General features: G+C 41.2%; 1 protein-coding gene across 1 annotated transcript in view; it reads left to right on the top strand.

The window, feature by feature from the left end:
- RAI14 (retinoic acid induced 14) overlaps positions 1-12387 on the top strand; it is a gene marked incomplete in the record, with an annotated part of 1743343 nt that overhangs the window by 1454940 nt on the left and 276016 nt on the right. Inside the window, 1 exon segment of the mRNA XM_044070211.1 lies at positions 3548-3667. Coding sequence (XP_043926146.1) covers positions 3548-3667 — 120 coding nt within the window.

Genomic DNA, 12387 nt, shown 5'->3' with positions numbered 1-12387 from the left:
GCCCTATTAGGGTGCAGGATATCATTATTCTTATGGGAAAACTTGGATAGGCTTAGAAAGGCCCCATGAGTTGTTAGCCTAGTAACAATCTAAGAATCTACGAATCTATATGGTTGTTAAAGATACTGATCATATATGAAAGTTACCTGGAAACTTTAAAGGTCCCTGCTTGAATTTACAGAATGTATGTTTACAGTTAATGAAGGTGCACTCTTTCTGCTGATAGGGGAATGGAGTCTCATTGCTGAGACATCTGATGAGTATGTGAGCCTTAGACTTTGGGTGATCCCTGGCTTTACCTGATACCATAGGCTGTATTTCAGAATGAGGTGTCTGCTTGATGTAGTGCATGCTTTGGGGTAGCATAGAATACAGTCACTTGTTGTTTACCTGGCTCGGGCATTATAGATAAGCTCACAAGCTTAAATATAAATCCCTATGTCACTAGATGGGTTGCAAACTGTCTCAAGGACAGAACCCACATGGTTAGAGTGGATGGGAGATCGTAGGTTTACCCCGGGTATCACTTCTGTGTCACTGTTAGACAGAGGCACAGTATACTAACCTCGAAAAAGGGCATAGCAAAATTATTTTAAAATGGGTGGCGAAAGCCAAACACACTCTGGCTAGGCTTATAAATGCCCTAGGGCAGATAGCCTAGTATGAACCTATGAGCCTATAATACCTTCCATAAGTTTAGTATAACTTTGATTTCTGGGGAGTATGTTTAATATTTGCTGATTTCTGAAGAAACATTTTCTGTTTGCCTTTCACATCTGTAAATTACCTTCTGGATGAACACTGACAGATGAAGGCCATGAGAATGATTCCTATTTTAAAATTAGACTGAATCTCCCCTCCATGGCATCTAACTCTAGGCCATATATTACATTTGTCACTGTAACAATAAATTTAGACATGGAGAAAAAAGGCTTTCGCAGAGTTGATTGGGGATTTTTATTTTTGGTGTTAAAAAGTCTTTGGGTTTCACCTTGAATTTATAGAGCTGCTGGGAAATTATTTTTGCTGTCTCACAAGCAAATAAAATAAGTAACAGTTTTATTTGGACTCACCAAGCGTTCCAGGCAAGGATGTCTCTTGCCGTCTCTGTTAACTTTAATGTTTTGTCTGTATTTAGAGTGCCTAGGAAGATTCATTCAGGCCTGTGATTTATGGGGATATAAGCAGCATTTGGCAAAGATGAAAACCTTTTTTTATTGGCAGATTGTTAGTGTATCTTTCAGACTAATACTATGAATCTGGATTTTTGACTATTCGGAGGATCTGGTTGTAGGTTTCTATACGTGTGGGATAATAGCACAGTTAAACATCTAGGAGTGCTGTTAGCTTTGATGGTTGTGAATATCATTACTCACACATACGCATGTTTTAAAGAAGTATAATGGATACTTAGCTAGAGAGAAGACTTTTCCCCTGCATTTAACTGAAAAGGTGAAAGTGGTCATATCATTGCCATTGATAATGTATAGCTCTTTAGAAATACCAAGTCAGCTGCCAGGAGAATTTTTTTAAAAGATTCTTAAAAGCTCTGTTTTGTCATTTCTTTGGCTGAGAAAAGTCTCCTGTTTATGGAAAAATAGCATCACTTCTAGAAAAGGAAAAGCTGAGATTACCTAACGCGGACCTTTGTTTTAGGGCCACCCAAGTAAAATTTCTGTATCTTTCTGAGATTTATAGTGATGAGAGCAATAGCAAACAAAGAAAGTTCCAGCAGGCAAATATCAAGCCACATTTACAAAAAAAAATGTTTCAAGAAAACCATAGAATGAACACTGACTTTTTCAGTAATAAACAACCCACTTCTGTAGAAATTGCTTCTTCCAGAGCATGCTGGTGCTGGTTCCTTATCAGAGTTTATAGCAATAGTATTGGGAAAGCCTAAAATGAATATTACAGAAGGTAAATCCATTACAGAAGTTTTTTTGTGCAATACTCTAAAGGGTTAAATAATGAGGTGGAATGGAAGAGTTTCCATGAATGAGTGCTTTGATTTGATTGGTGTATGTTTTAGTTCATTAAGCGTTTATTGTTTTTAATTGTTGGGTTATGTAAGTGTCAGTGCTGAAGTTTGCAGTATTTGTTACCTCCTTTGAATGTTTTTAACCAAAGTGCTAAAGGTGGTTTTGTCATAACACTTGTTAACACAACCCACAGGTGTGTAGTGTGTCCTGCTAGCTTATGTATACTTTAAAGACCTGCAAGAGAAAACTGTAAATCAGGACAACATGGTCCTGTTGGAACACATTATTTATGTTTATCAGTATTTGATTAAATTGCTGAGTGTTGTAAATTTTTTTATTGCTTTGCTAAGAATGTGTTTCATTGAGTTAATCATTACTGGGCCACTCCAGTCTTACAGTGATCACATTTGTACCCCTAAGAGGTTATTATTGTGTACCGTGAACTCTCAGCTTTGTCATTTCCAACTTGTAAGGAATACACATTATTTCCATTGCTCATGTTAACTTTTTATTTCTCATTATAGCAGTTAAAGCACCAGTGATGGAATTCACATGTAGCTGCTTAGAAGCACAAACACTCGCCTTCGATTAGCCAACTTGCACTCCTGAGCAAACTGGAGAGTTGTGCATATATACAAGTGTTCTATAGCAATTACCTGAATTGATATGTCATTTCCATGTCTGTGAATCCCAACAGGAGCAAAAAGTGCTCATGTGCATGCTAGTCTATGCTGCCTACCAAGTGCTGTTCATTAACAGCAGTCATGATGCCAGGTTGAGAGGTGTGCCAACTGGTGCTTGCAGAAAACAGACATGCATGCATGCATGCATGCAAACGGGTGCACATGTATGTACAAATACATGCAGGCACATACACACATACCTACAACCATATACATGCATGCAGTCACATATGCACATACTTAATGGGAGTCCTCACCTACATCTGCATTCTAAGTGGGGAGGAGCAGGGTAGCTTCACCCTGCTCATGTTCTCTAATCCTAACTAGTAGCTACAACGCAGCTACCAGCTCTGAACACTTAACCAGTTCCTGCACTTTTCTGCACAAATCATGCATTATATGGGTGCCTGTGAATTCCCAGACTAGGCAAGAATCTTTGCAAAGCAGTGCACAAGGGCCATGCTCATTGAGTACTGCATTTATGTGTGGCTTAGGCGTAAATGCTCAGTAGAGCAAAGATGTGTTTCTTAGTGGCTAAACTACTGTGAATCACAGACCCCTTGCATACTGTGCAAACCTGCTTGTGAAGCTTTGTGTAATATGCAAGCTGTCTATGAATTTTACCCCATGTGTCTTTGTTAGAGTCATCACTGTCAGGGTGGGTGTAATGGGGACTGGTATTGCTATATTTTGGTAATATTGCTGCAAAAATCTACTTGTATCTTTTGAGAGCAGCTGTTAATTTTTGTACAACATGCTAGGTCACATGATCATATAATCGAGCTGAGCAGTGTTAGGTAGGCAGTAAATGTGTTGGTAAGTGAATGTTTGTGTTTTTCACTGGTAATTTTTAACCATTGTGTGTGTATGTTTTCAATAAAGGAAGATGAAAAGAAAAACAGTGCACTCATTGAAGAAATCCAAAAGCTTCAAGAAGAAAAAGCAGCATTGCAAGAGACGATAAATAATTTCAAGCATGTAAACAACAGTAGTGAAATGCAGGTCAGTCCCATCATATCCCTTGAAGCACACCCCTTCCCTTCTTTTTGGGAGTGGATGTGTGTTTTACATAACATGTTATTTATTTATTTATTTATTTTTGCTTAATTTAGAAAGTGTACATTTTAAATGTAGCGCCATTTTTCTCATTACTGCATTATTTACACAATACTACTTGTTTGCCTAGTTAAACTTTTCAGACTGTGTAGGATGTTTTTTTCTGGAGTATGTTACCTGTTTTACAGAGTATGCTAGTCAGATTTCAGACCTGCATGAGTGATTTATTTCTACCAGGTTCTGTGTACTACATTCGGTATAAAATGTTTCCTTTATAGAGATCTACCCACAGTTTCAAACTGCTAATACTTTATGTATTCATCTGTTAACCATAGCTTGAATCCAGGTGGCCATTTTCTAGCATGGCCCTTGTCAGATGCAATGCTTACTTTCAAAACATTTCTAACAAGCAGTACAGTAAGGTAATATGACGTATGTAAGCACTTCAGGTCTTAGAAATTAATCTGCATAGTTAAAACATTTACACATAACACTTAAATATGAGGGGGGGGGGGGATTTGAGCTTGCGTCTGAAGTCAAGAATTCCCTAGATGCTGCTAACACTGAGCAGGTGACCATTCCTAACATATGCAGGTAAAGGTGAGAAAGCCTTGTTTAGCACTTTCTTGATTTCAGCAAGAGGTATTGAATGTAGAGGTGTAAGCATCCAGGGGCGAACTACATTCAGTCTGAAAACTAAAGACCCCTTATTAAAGGCCATTTCTGCTTCATTGTATAAAAGGGGGGAGAAGAAAATGCTAATGTGGTAAAATGCACTAGTTTGTCTTTCCTCTTCTGAGGTGATGTGCTCTGCATGATACCATTGAGGAGAATTCAGTAATATCCAAGTTTCACTCTGCATTAGTGTTTACTCTGAATAGTTTCCTCAGTTTGAGGATGTAAGGACATTATTTGTAGTACTGCCCTCGACTCTGGCTTTGATATCAACCCATATCTCTTTAAGTCTAACTTTGTCCCTTACATAGCTGTTTGGAATATCTTACAGACTGTGCTTTATTTTACTACATATTTTGCTGTGACTACTCTTTCTGTTTTACTCTCATCTTTTTATATTCTTTTTAGATTTTTGTGCCCATGAAGTTAATAAATTACTCATAACATAGCCAGCTTTAGGCACCAGCGAATCCTGTGGTTGCTTGGGGCCCATACACACAGCATGGTATCTTATTTTGATATTTTGTTTCATGCCTGTCAAACCACTAAAAGCTAATGCAGCAGTCTTGTGTACTTAATAAACCATGTGGGTGATAACAGCTCTTATTAATATCTCCTTTAAAATCTAAAGGTATCTTTGGTTATAATAGCGTTTTATCAAGTAACTGGCTTTACGGTTTCATTAAATGTATTACTGCTGACATAGTGCTTCTGTTAGCAGCTTTAGGCACCTGCAGTACTCATGGCTGCAGGGGGGCCCTAGTTATCCTCGACTGTATGGGGACACTGCAAAAGCTGCTGCTTGTTAGGGAAAAGCTATAATTCATTTTCCAGTTATGTACTTTGTCTGGAACAGGGTTCTGATATGACCCTGTTAGGAGAAAACAGATAATCAGTGATGTGAACATGAGTATTAACATATATGTTAATAACAACTGGTGCAGCAACTGTGTAGTGACCACCACCTTTTGGTCAGAAAGCATTGAAATTCTGTCACTAAAATGCAGGCCCTTCTACCTGCCAAGAGAGTTCAGTGGAATATGCATCACAGCAGTCTACATCCCACCTGATGCAAATATCAGTGAAGCTCTGTCCACCTTATATCAGTCTGTAAGTGACCTGCAAATCAGAAATCCAGAGCATGCAATAGTAATTGCAGGAGACTTCAATCAGGTTAACCTAAAAGACTGTATTACCCCACTACCACCAACATTTAAACTTTGCCACAAGGGGGTAAATATACTGGATAAAGGTCTACACTAACATCAAAGGTTCATATAAAGCACATCTAGGGAGCTCTGACCACCTAGCCATCATGCTGGGTCCAACTTATAAATGCATACTGAAAACCAGTACACCAGCTAGAAAACAAATAAGGATCTGACCTGAGGGAGCAATCTCAGCTCTACAAGACTGCTTCGACTGTACAGACTGGTCAGTGTTTAGAGAGGCTGCTGTGGCAAACAACCACATTTTCTTTCATTTACCATTACAAACGTAGACCTTACACATGATTGGTGGCTGTCTTTGGTGATTTGGCAGAAAGAGGATTGTTTGAAAGCAGCTGTCCTTTGCCACTGTGGCACAGCAAGTAGCATTGCCATTTCACAGTGTTTACTCTGGTTGAGTTCTTGGTAATATATTTTTCTGTGTGGAGTCTGCATTCCCACTCTATCTGTGTATACATCAATTTATGTGCTCTGGTTAACCCCAGCACCTGAAAGACATTCCGCAGGTAAAATGGAATTCCTCCAGTTTTCCTGAAGGTGAACTTGCTCTGTGTGTGTGTGTGTGTGTGTGTGTGTGTGTGTGTGTGTGTGTGTGTGTGTGTGTGTGTGTGTGTGTGTGTGTGTGTGTGCGCATGCACGTACCTACGTATGCGGATGTGCCTATGTGGGTATAGATATACGCATAAAAAATATCACTGATTTTTATCTGTGCGCACACACAATAATGCCAGGCATATACATAACTCTTCTGGATAGAAGTAAAAAAATGCAGTTAATAAGTAATTATATTTCAAAAATAAGGCATATAATACTGAGTCTGGTAGTCTCCACACCGCAGTCTGTATAAATGGATTTTGACATGGACTTTGTGACGGTCTGTGCCCTCAATCCACCCATTCTAAAACCACCTGCTCAGAGGTTTGTACAGAAAGTTGCTGTAGGTTGTGCGGTAGGCAGGGGATGGTGTGGCTATTCCATTTTTTTAATTTGTGTCCTAATCAAACCTTAGAGGTGTGCACAGGAGGTCATTATAGCTTGTACTAGGTCTGGGGACAGTGTGGTTATTGTTTCTTTCACTTTTCTGACAGATCTCAGAGGTATAAAAAGAAGGTTACTATAGCTTATTTAGGGACAGTGTATTGTCTAGGGGCAACAAAGTGGAATTCATTGCTCTAATCATTTTCAGTTTCCTCACAATGACACGTTATCCAACTGTACAAGTGACTGCTTTAGGGGTAGGGGTGAAGAGTGAGGAGGCATGCTGTGTATGTGTATGACAACATCACATGAAATACACGACTGTGGCCATTTAAGCCTATACGCAGGCAGTGAATGTCTTTTTTTTGGGGGGGGGGTATGCAGTATTCCCAGATAAGATTTTGTATTCTCAAAAGCAGATGTTCTTCGTGTTTCATTGTTGCAGTCATTACATTTGGGTAATCTGCTGGCAGGTTGCCCTCAGTCAGCCTGATTAACAAAGTCTTGGGTCCCGAGTCGGTTGCTGTCCCTTTTTCCATGACGTCAGGTCATCAGGGGTATAAAACATGCAGCCAACTCCATTACATCAGTCTTTCTTGCCACGCGGTGCCTGAAGCAGAAGCAGTTCGCAAGTGCCGGTCGGCCGACTCCTAAAATTTTCATTCTCGAGTTTCAGAACCAAAGTCTTCAACTAAAAAGCTAAGTACCCCGTTGAGGAAACTTTTTCTTACTCCTTACCGATGTCAGTACAAGTTAATAATTGCATTACTTGTGGGAAGCAAATACCTCATAAGGACTTTCATTTGTGCTGTATTCCTTGCCTAGGCCCTGACCACAACCGTACCTTGCTGTCGGTTTGTTGCTAAATTTAATCAACGCTTCAAAATATTTTGGCTCACGTTTTAATTATCCAGAAATGTCGTCAGTTAGCAATCCGACTACCAGAATACCTAAAAATCATGAAGAAAAAGACAGAGACAGGCCGTCAAGGTCCAAAACTGACGACGACGCTTCTCCTAAGCCAGTCACCGGTTCACCGGTACTCAGTGAGGCGCTTTCGCAGCCCCTGATACCCTCTACTTCTGATTCGCAGGCCTCTACTGAGACCCATTCGGAGTCCGGTATGCCGCGAGAAGCTTCAATTATGGAACCCGCGGATGTCTGTACCTTAGATGGGACCGGAGCCGCTGTGCAGGCCCCTATGCCTAAAAAGCAAATTATCAAAATGGCTGAAGATTTAATTACTCTGATCAGGGGTAGCCCCCCCCCCCCCCCCCCAAGAGCCTAGGCAAGACATTGATTATGAATCTTCTGAACAGGATTCTATTTCTTCTGATTCTTCTAATGAACAGGAATTGTCTATACCTACTTATGAGGACTCTGATGCAGAAGATTCCATTCCTTCTGCTTCTCCCCCTGAGGATTTTTCTTTTGGGGAAACTTTACATACCTTAAGGGAACATTTCCACTGGGAAAGTCAGGACTTCTCTGAAGCTAAAAAGAGACTTAGGGATTTTCTTCTTCTTCCTCAGCATAGGCTTTTGGCTATACCTCCTGTTCTAGACATAGTTGATGATGTTTTTTCAGAATCTGGTATGGCTCCTGATTCTCTGCCTCCCGCTCCTTGTAAGCCAGACAGATATTACAGGGTTCCTGACTCCCACAAATTCCTTTTCAAAAATCCTATTGCAGATCCTGAAGCCATTTCTCAGGGTCCCAAGGGCATTAAGGCCTCTACTGCTAAAAATCCTATCCCTTCTGATAGAGATTCCAGGGCGCTGGATAGATGGAGTAAGAAGGTTTACACTTCTGCAACCTTGGCAATCAGGGCTTTAAACTGTCAATTTCATATGCTTAAATATCAACAGCATATCATGAGACTGCTTAAACAGAAAATTATGTTCATTTCTGACTGTGTGGAAAATAAAGATTTACAGGATTTATTACATTCAGCTGAACAAGTTGGAAAGCATACTTTGCAATCTGGTTTTGATTCTTTGGAGGCCTCGTGCAGGGCTGCTGTAACTGGGTCTGTGCTTAGAAGGAAAGCTTGGCTCAGAGCAAACTCTGCCTGATCATGTTAAAGCAAAATTGTTGGATGCTCCTTTACAACAGGACCGTCTCTTTGGTAATAAGGCTGAAGAAGTTTTAAAAAAGATGGAAGATAAAACTAAATCTATGCAAACTGTGAAAGATTTCTTACAAGTGCAACCTCCAATATCTAGTAGGCACTGCCCTACTTAAGAACTGGTCCTTTCCAGTTCCTTCGAGAGCCACTCAAGTCAAACCCAGACATTCCAAAGGCTCCAGGTTTCAGTCACAAAGGACTTTTAGAACGAAACAATGGGGTGCCTCCTCCTCCAAATCCGGAAACAACAAGGCACCTACCCATGGTAAACAGTCTCAGTGACTTCCCTTTACACTTACCAAGCACTTATCTTTTAGCCGCCCCTTTGGGGTTAAACTGGCAATTCATGCAAGAAACTGGCAACTTATAACCCAGGACAAATGGGTTTTAAATATAGTATCCCAGGGATACAGATTTCATTTCCACACATTGCCAATCCCAAACGGATGGCCAGATCTGCCCCCAAATCAGTGGGCAGAGGCCCAGAAACAAGTACTGTCCCTCATGAACATTGGTGCTATTCAACCAGTACCAGAAGAGGAAAAGGGGCAAGGCTTCTATTCAAGACTTTTCCTGGTACCCAGAAAAGACAAATCATGGCATCCAGTTCTGGACATATCTACTCTAATTCTGGACATTCCAAAATTCAAGATGCTGACTCTTCAACAGTTACTTCCTATGCTAGGCAAAGATGCCTGGTTGGTAACTCTAGACTTAAAAGAGGCTTACCTGCATATCCCAATCAGGGAATCGTGCAGAAGATACCTCCGCTTCAAAGCAGGCTACTTGCATTACCACTTCTCTGCACTGCCCTTTGGTTTATCTACTGTGCCCAGGATCTTCACAAAGTGCCTGGCTCCAATAATTGCATTTTGCAGGCAAAGTAATATTCAGATATACCCATACCTGGACGATTGTCTAATTCAGGCAGAAAACAAGGACATTCTTCTAAAACATCTGGCGTTTGTAAAAAGGGTTCTAACTTGCCTAGGGTACACCATAAACGAAAAGAAATCACAAGTGGTACCCTCTCAAAAAATTACTTTCCTGGGTGCAAGCTTGAATACAACTGCCCAGATGGCTTACCTAATGCCAGAAAAGCAAATTCATTTGGTAACTTACTTCAAACAGGTGACCACAAAAACCCTGCTATCTGCAAGACAAATTCTGCAAGCCTTGGGGTTCATGGCCTCCTGCATTCTTCTAATTCCATATGCAAGACTGCATATGAGGAAACTTCAGTGGTACTTAAAAAGTTTATGGAGTCAACATTGTCACAGCCTGGAAACAATTATTCCTATCATACCTTGCCTGCAACTAGAGTTCCTATGGTGGGCAGAGGCCTGCCACCAAAACAAGGGACTGCCATTCACTCCACCCCCTGCCGCCCAAATCCTAACTACAGAAGCATCAGACTATGCTTGGGGGGCTTATCTGGCAGGGAAGTGCATTCAGGGCAAATGGAGCCCAAATCAAATGCACCTTCATATCAATCAAAAAGAGATGCTAGTTGTACAGAATGCACTGACAGCCTTCAAGGACTACCTTCTTCCAGGACAATTAATGATAAAGACGGACAACACCACAGTTATGTAGTACATAAACAAGCAGGGGGGTACAAACTCCTACCCCCTTTGCAGACTAGCCATGGAATTGTGGAACATGGCCTTGACCTATCAAATACAACTACAAGCTCAATTCCTGCCAGGAAAACTGAATACTCTGGCAGACGAACTAAGCAGAAATCTCATGGACCCACACGAATGGAAACTGGAACCATGGATTTTCAACATGTTGACATGCAAATGGGGGAGTCCAGACATAGATCTTTTTGCCTCACCCCAGAACTATCAGTTGGACGAATTCTGCACAAGAACTCATCACAAAAAAGCCTGGAAAGTGGATGCTCTATCATTCAGCTGGAAAAACCTATCAGTTTATGCTTTTCCCCCTCTGCCTCTGCTCTCCAACATTCTACTAAAAGTCAAGCAGGACAAACCAAAAATGATTTGATTGCTCCAGACTGGCATCGCTAACACTGGTACCCACTCCTGCGCAATTTGTCACACCTCTCACCGTGGCACCTGCCTCAGACGAACAACCAAATTCTGCACACTCAGCTCCAAACTTTGAATCTTGCAGCGTGGCTAATCACCTAAATTCACCCTTAGCATCCCTCAGCAAACCTGTGATGGATGTCATTTTGGAGGCAAGAAGGCCTAGTACTAGAAAATCTTATGCTGACAAATGGAAAAAATTTAGTGCCTGGAATCACTCACAAGGGATAAGCACAGCAGTGCCCAATATTCCTCAGATTTTACAATACTTAGCTGAGATGCTTCACAAGGGTCTGTCCTTTTCTTCCATAAAAATCCATGCCTCAGCCATTTCAGCTCATTACAACACAGGACCTCCCCTCTTCTTTCATCCTCTGCTAAAGCAGTATCTCAGAGGGGCCAAAAACTTAAGACCACCCAGGAGAGCTCCAACCCCTGCCTGGGACCTCAATTTTGTATTGGAAAAACTCACTCTACCTCCTTTCGAGCCAGCTGCTAATGCAGACTTAAAATTTCTCTCCTGGAAAACGGCTTTCCTTTTTGCAGGCACTTCAGCTAGAAGGATTTCCGAATTACAGGCCCTTATGGCAATGAAGCCTTTCATTATTTTTCATGCGGACAGGGTGTCTCTCAGGACCAATACATCCTTCATGCCTAAGGTGGTGTCCAGCGTGGCTCTTAATCAGACCATTCATTTGCCAACTTTCTTTCCCAGTCCACAGAACAAGGGGGAGCGGATTCTGCATTCATTGGATGTACACAGACAACTTAGATTTTACTTAAACAGGACAAAATCTCTAAGAAAATCTGAACAACTACTGGTGGCTTTTGCTGCAGGGGTAGAGGGAAAGGCTATTTCAAAGCAGACTATTTCTGCTATATGTAACATGGTAAAACTATCCCCCAGGGGATCAGATCTCATTCCACCAGGGCTACATCTACTTCTACAGCCTTTCTCAGAAGTGTTCCTACCAGAGACATTCTAGAAGCTGCTCCCTGGAGCTCAGTTCATACGTTCACCACACATTACCATCTACCTTTCTTCTCTAAATTCAGAGCTGGCTTTGCTACTACTGTCCTGCAGGGCCTTATAACCGGTCCAAATGCTGTATAAATCCATCCTCCCAACCATAGCTTTGGGAATCTACCCAAATGTAATGACTGCAACAGTGAAACACGAAGAACATAGTACAGTTGTGTACACTTACCATAAATGTAGATGTTCGAGTGTATTCACTGTTGCAGTCCTGGTTAGCCTCCCTCCAACCCCCTGTTTTTCTCTTACTATACCTCTACTTTACTTTACTATGCTTAAAAGCCTTTTTGGTGTATTTGCTTTTGTTTGGAGGTATATTTTTTGTGTTTATAATTACTTAAATATTTGGCACCTGACATCTGGGGCAAGAAAAACTGATGTAATGGCATTGACTGCATGTTTTATACCCCTGACGACCTGATGTCATGGAAGAAGGGACAGCAACTGACGCAGGACCCAAGACTTTGTTAATCAGGCCTACTGAGGGCAACCTGCCAGCAGATTACCCAAATGTAATGACTGCAACAGTGAATACACTCGAACATCTACATTTATGGTAAGTG

Source organism: Protopterus annectens, chromosome 1.part0 (assembly GCF_019279795.1).
Source record: "Protopterus annectens isolate FY-2018-M chromosome 1.part0, PAN1.0, whole genome shotgun sequence".
Taxonomy (NCBI): Eukaryota; Metazoa; Chordata; order Ceratodontiformes; family Protopteridae; genus Protopterus; species Protopterus annectens.
This window is presented reverse-complemented; position numbering and strand designations above follow the sequence as displayed.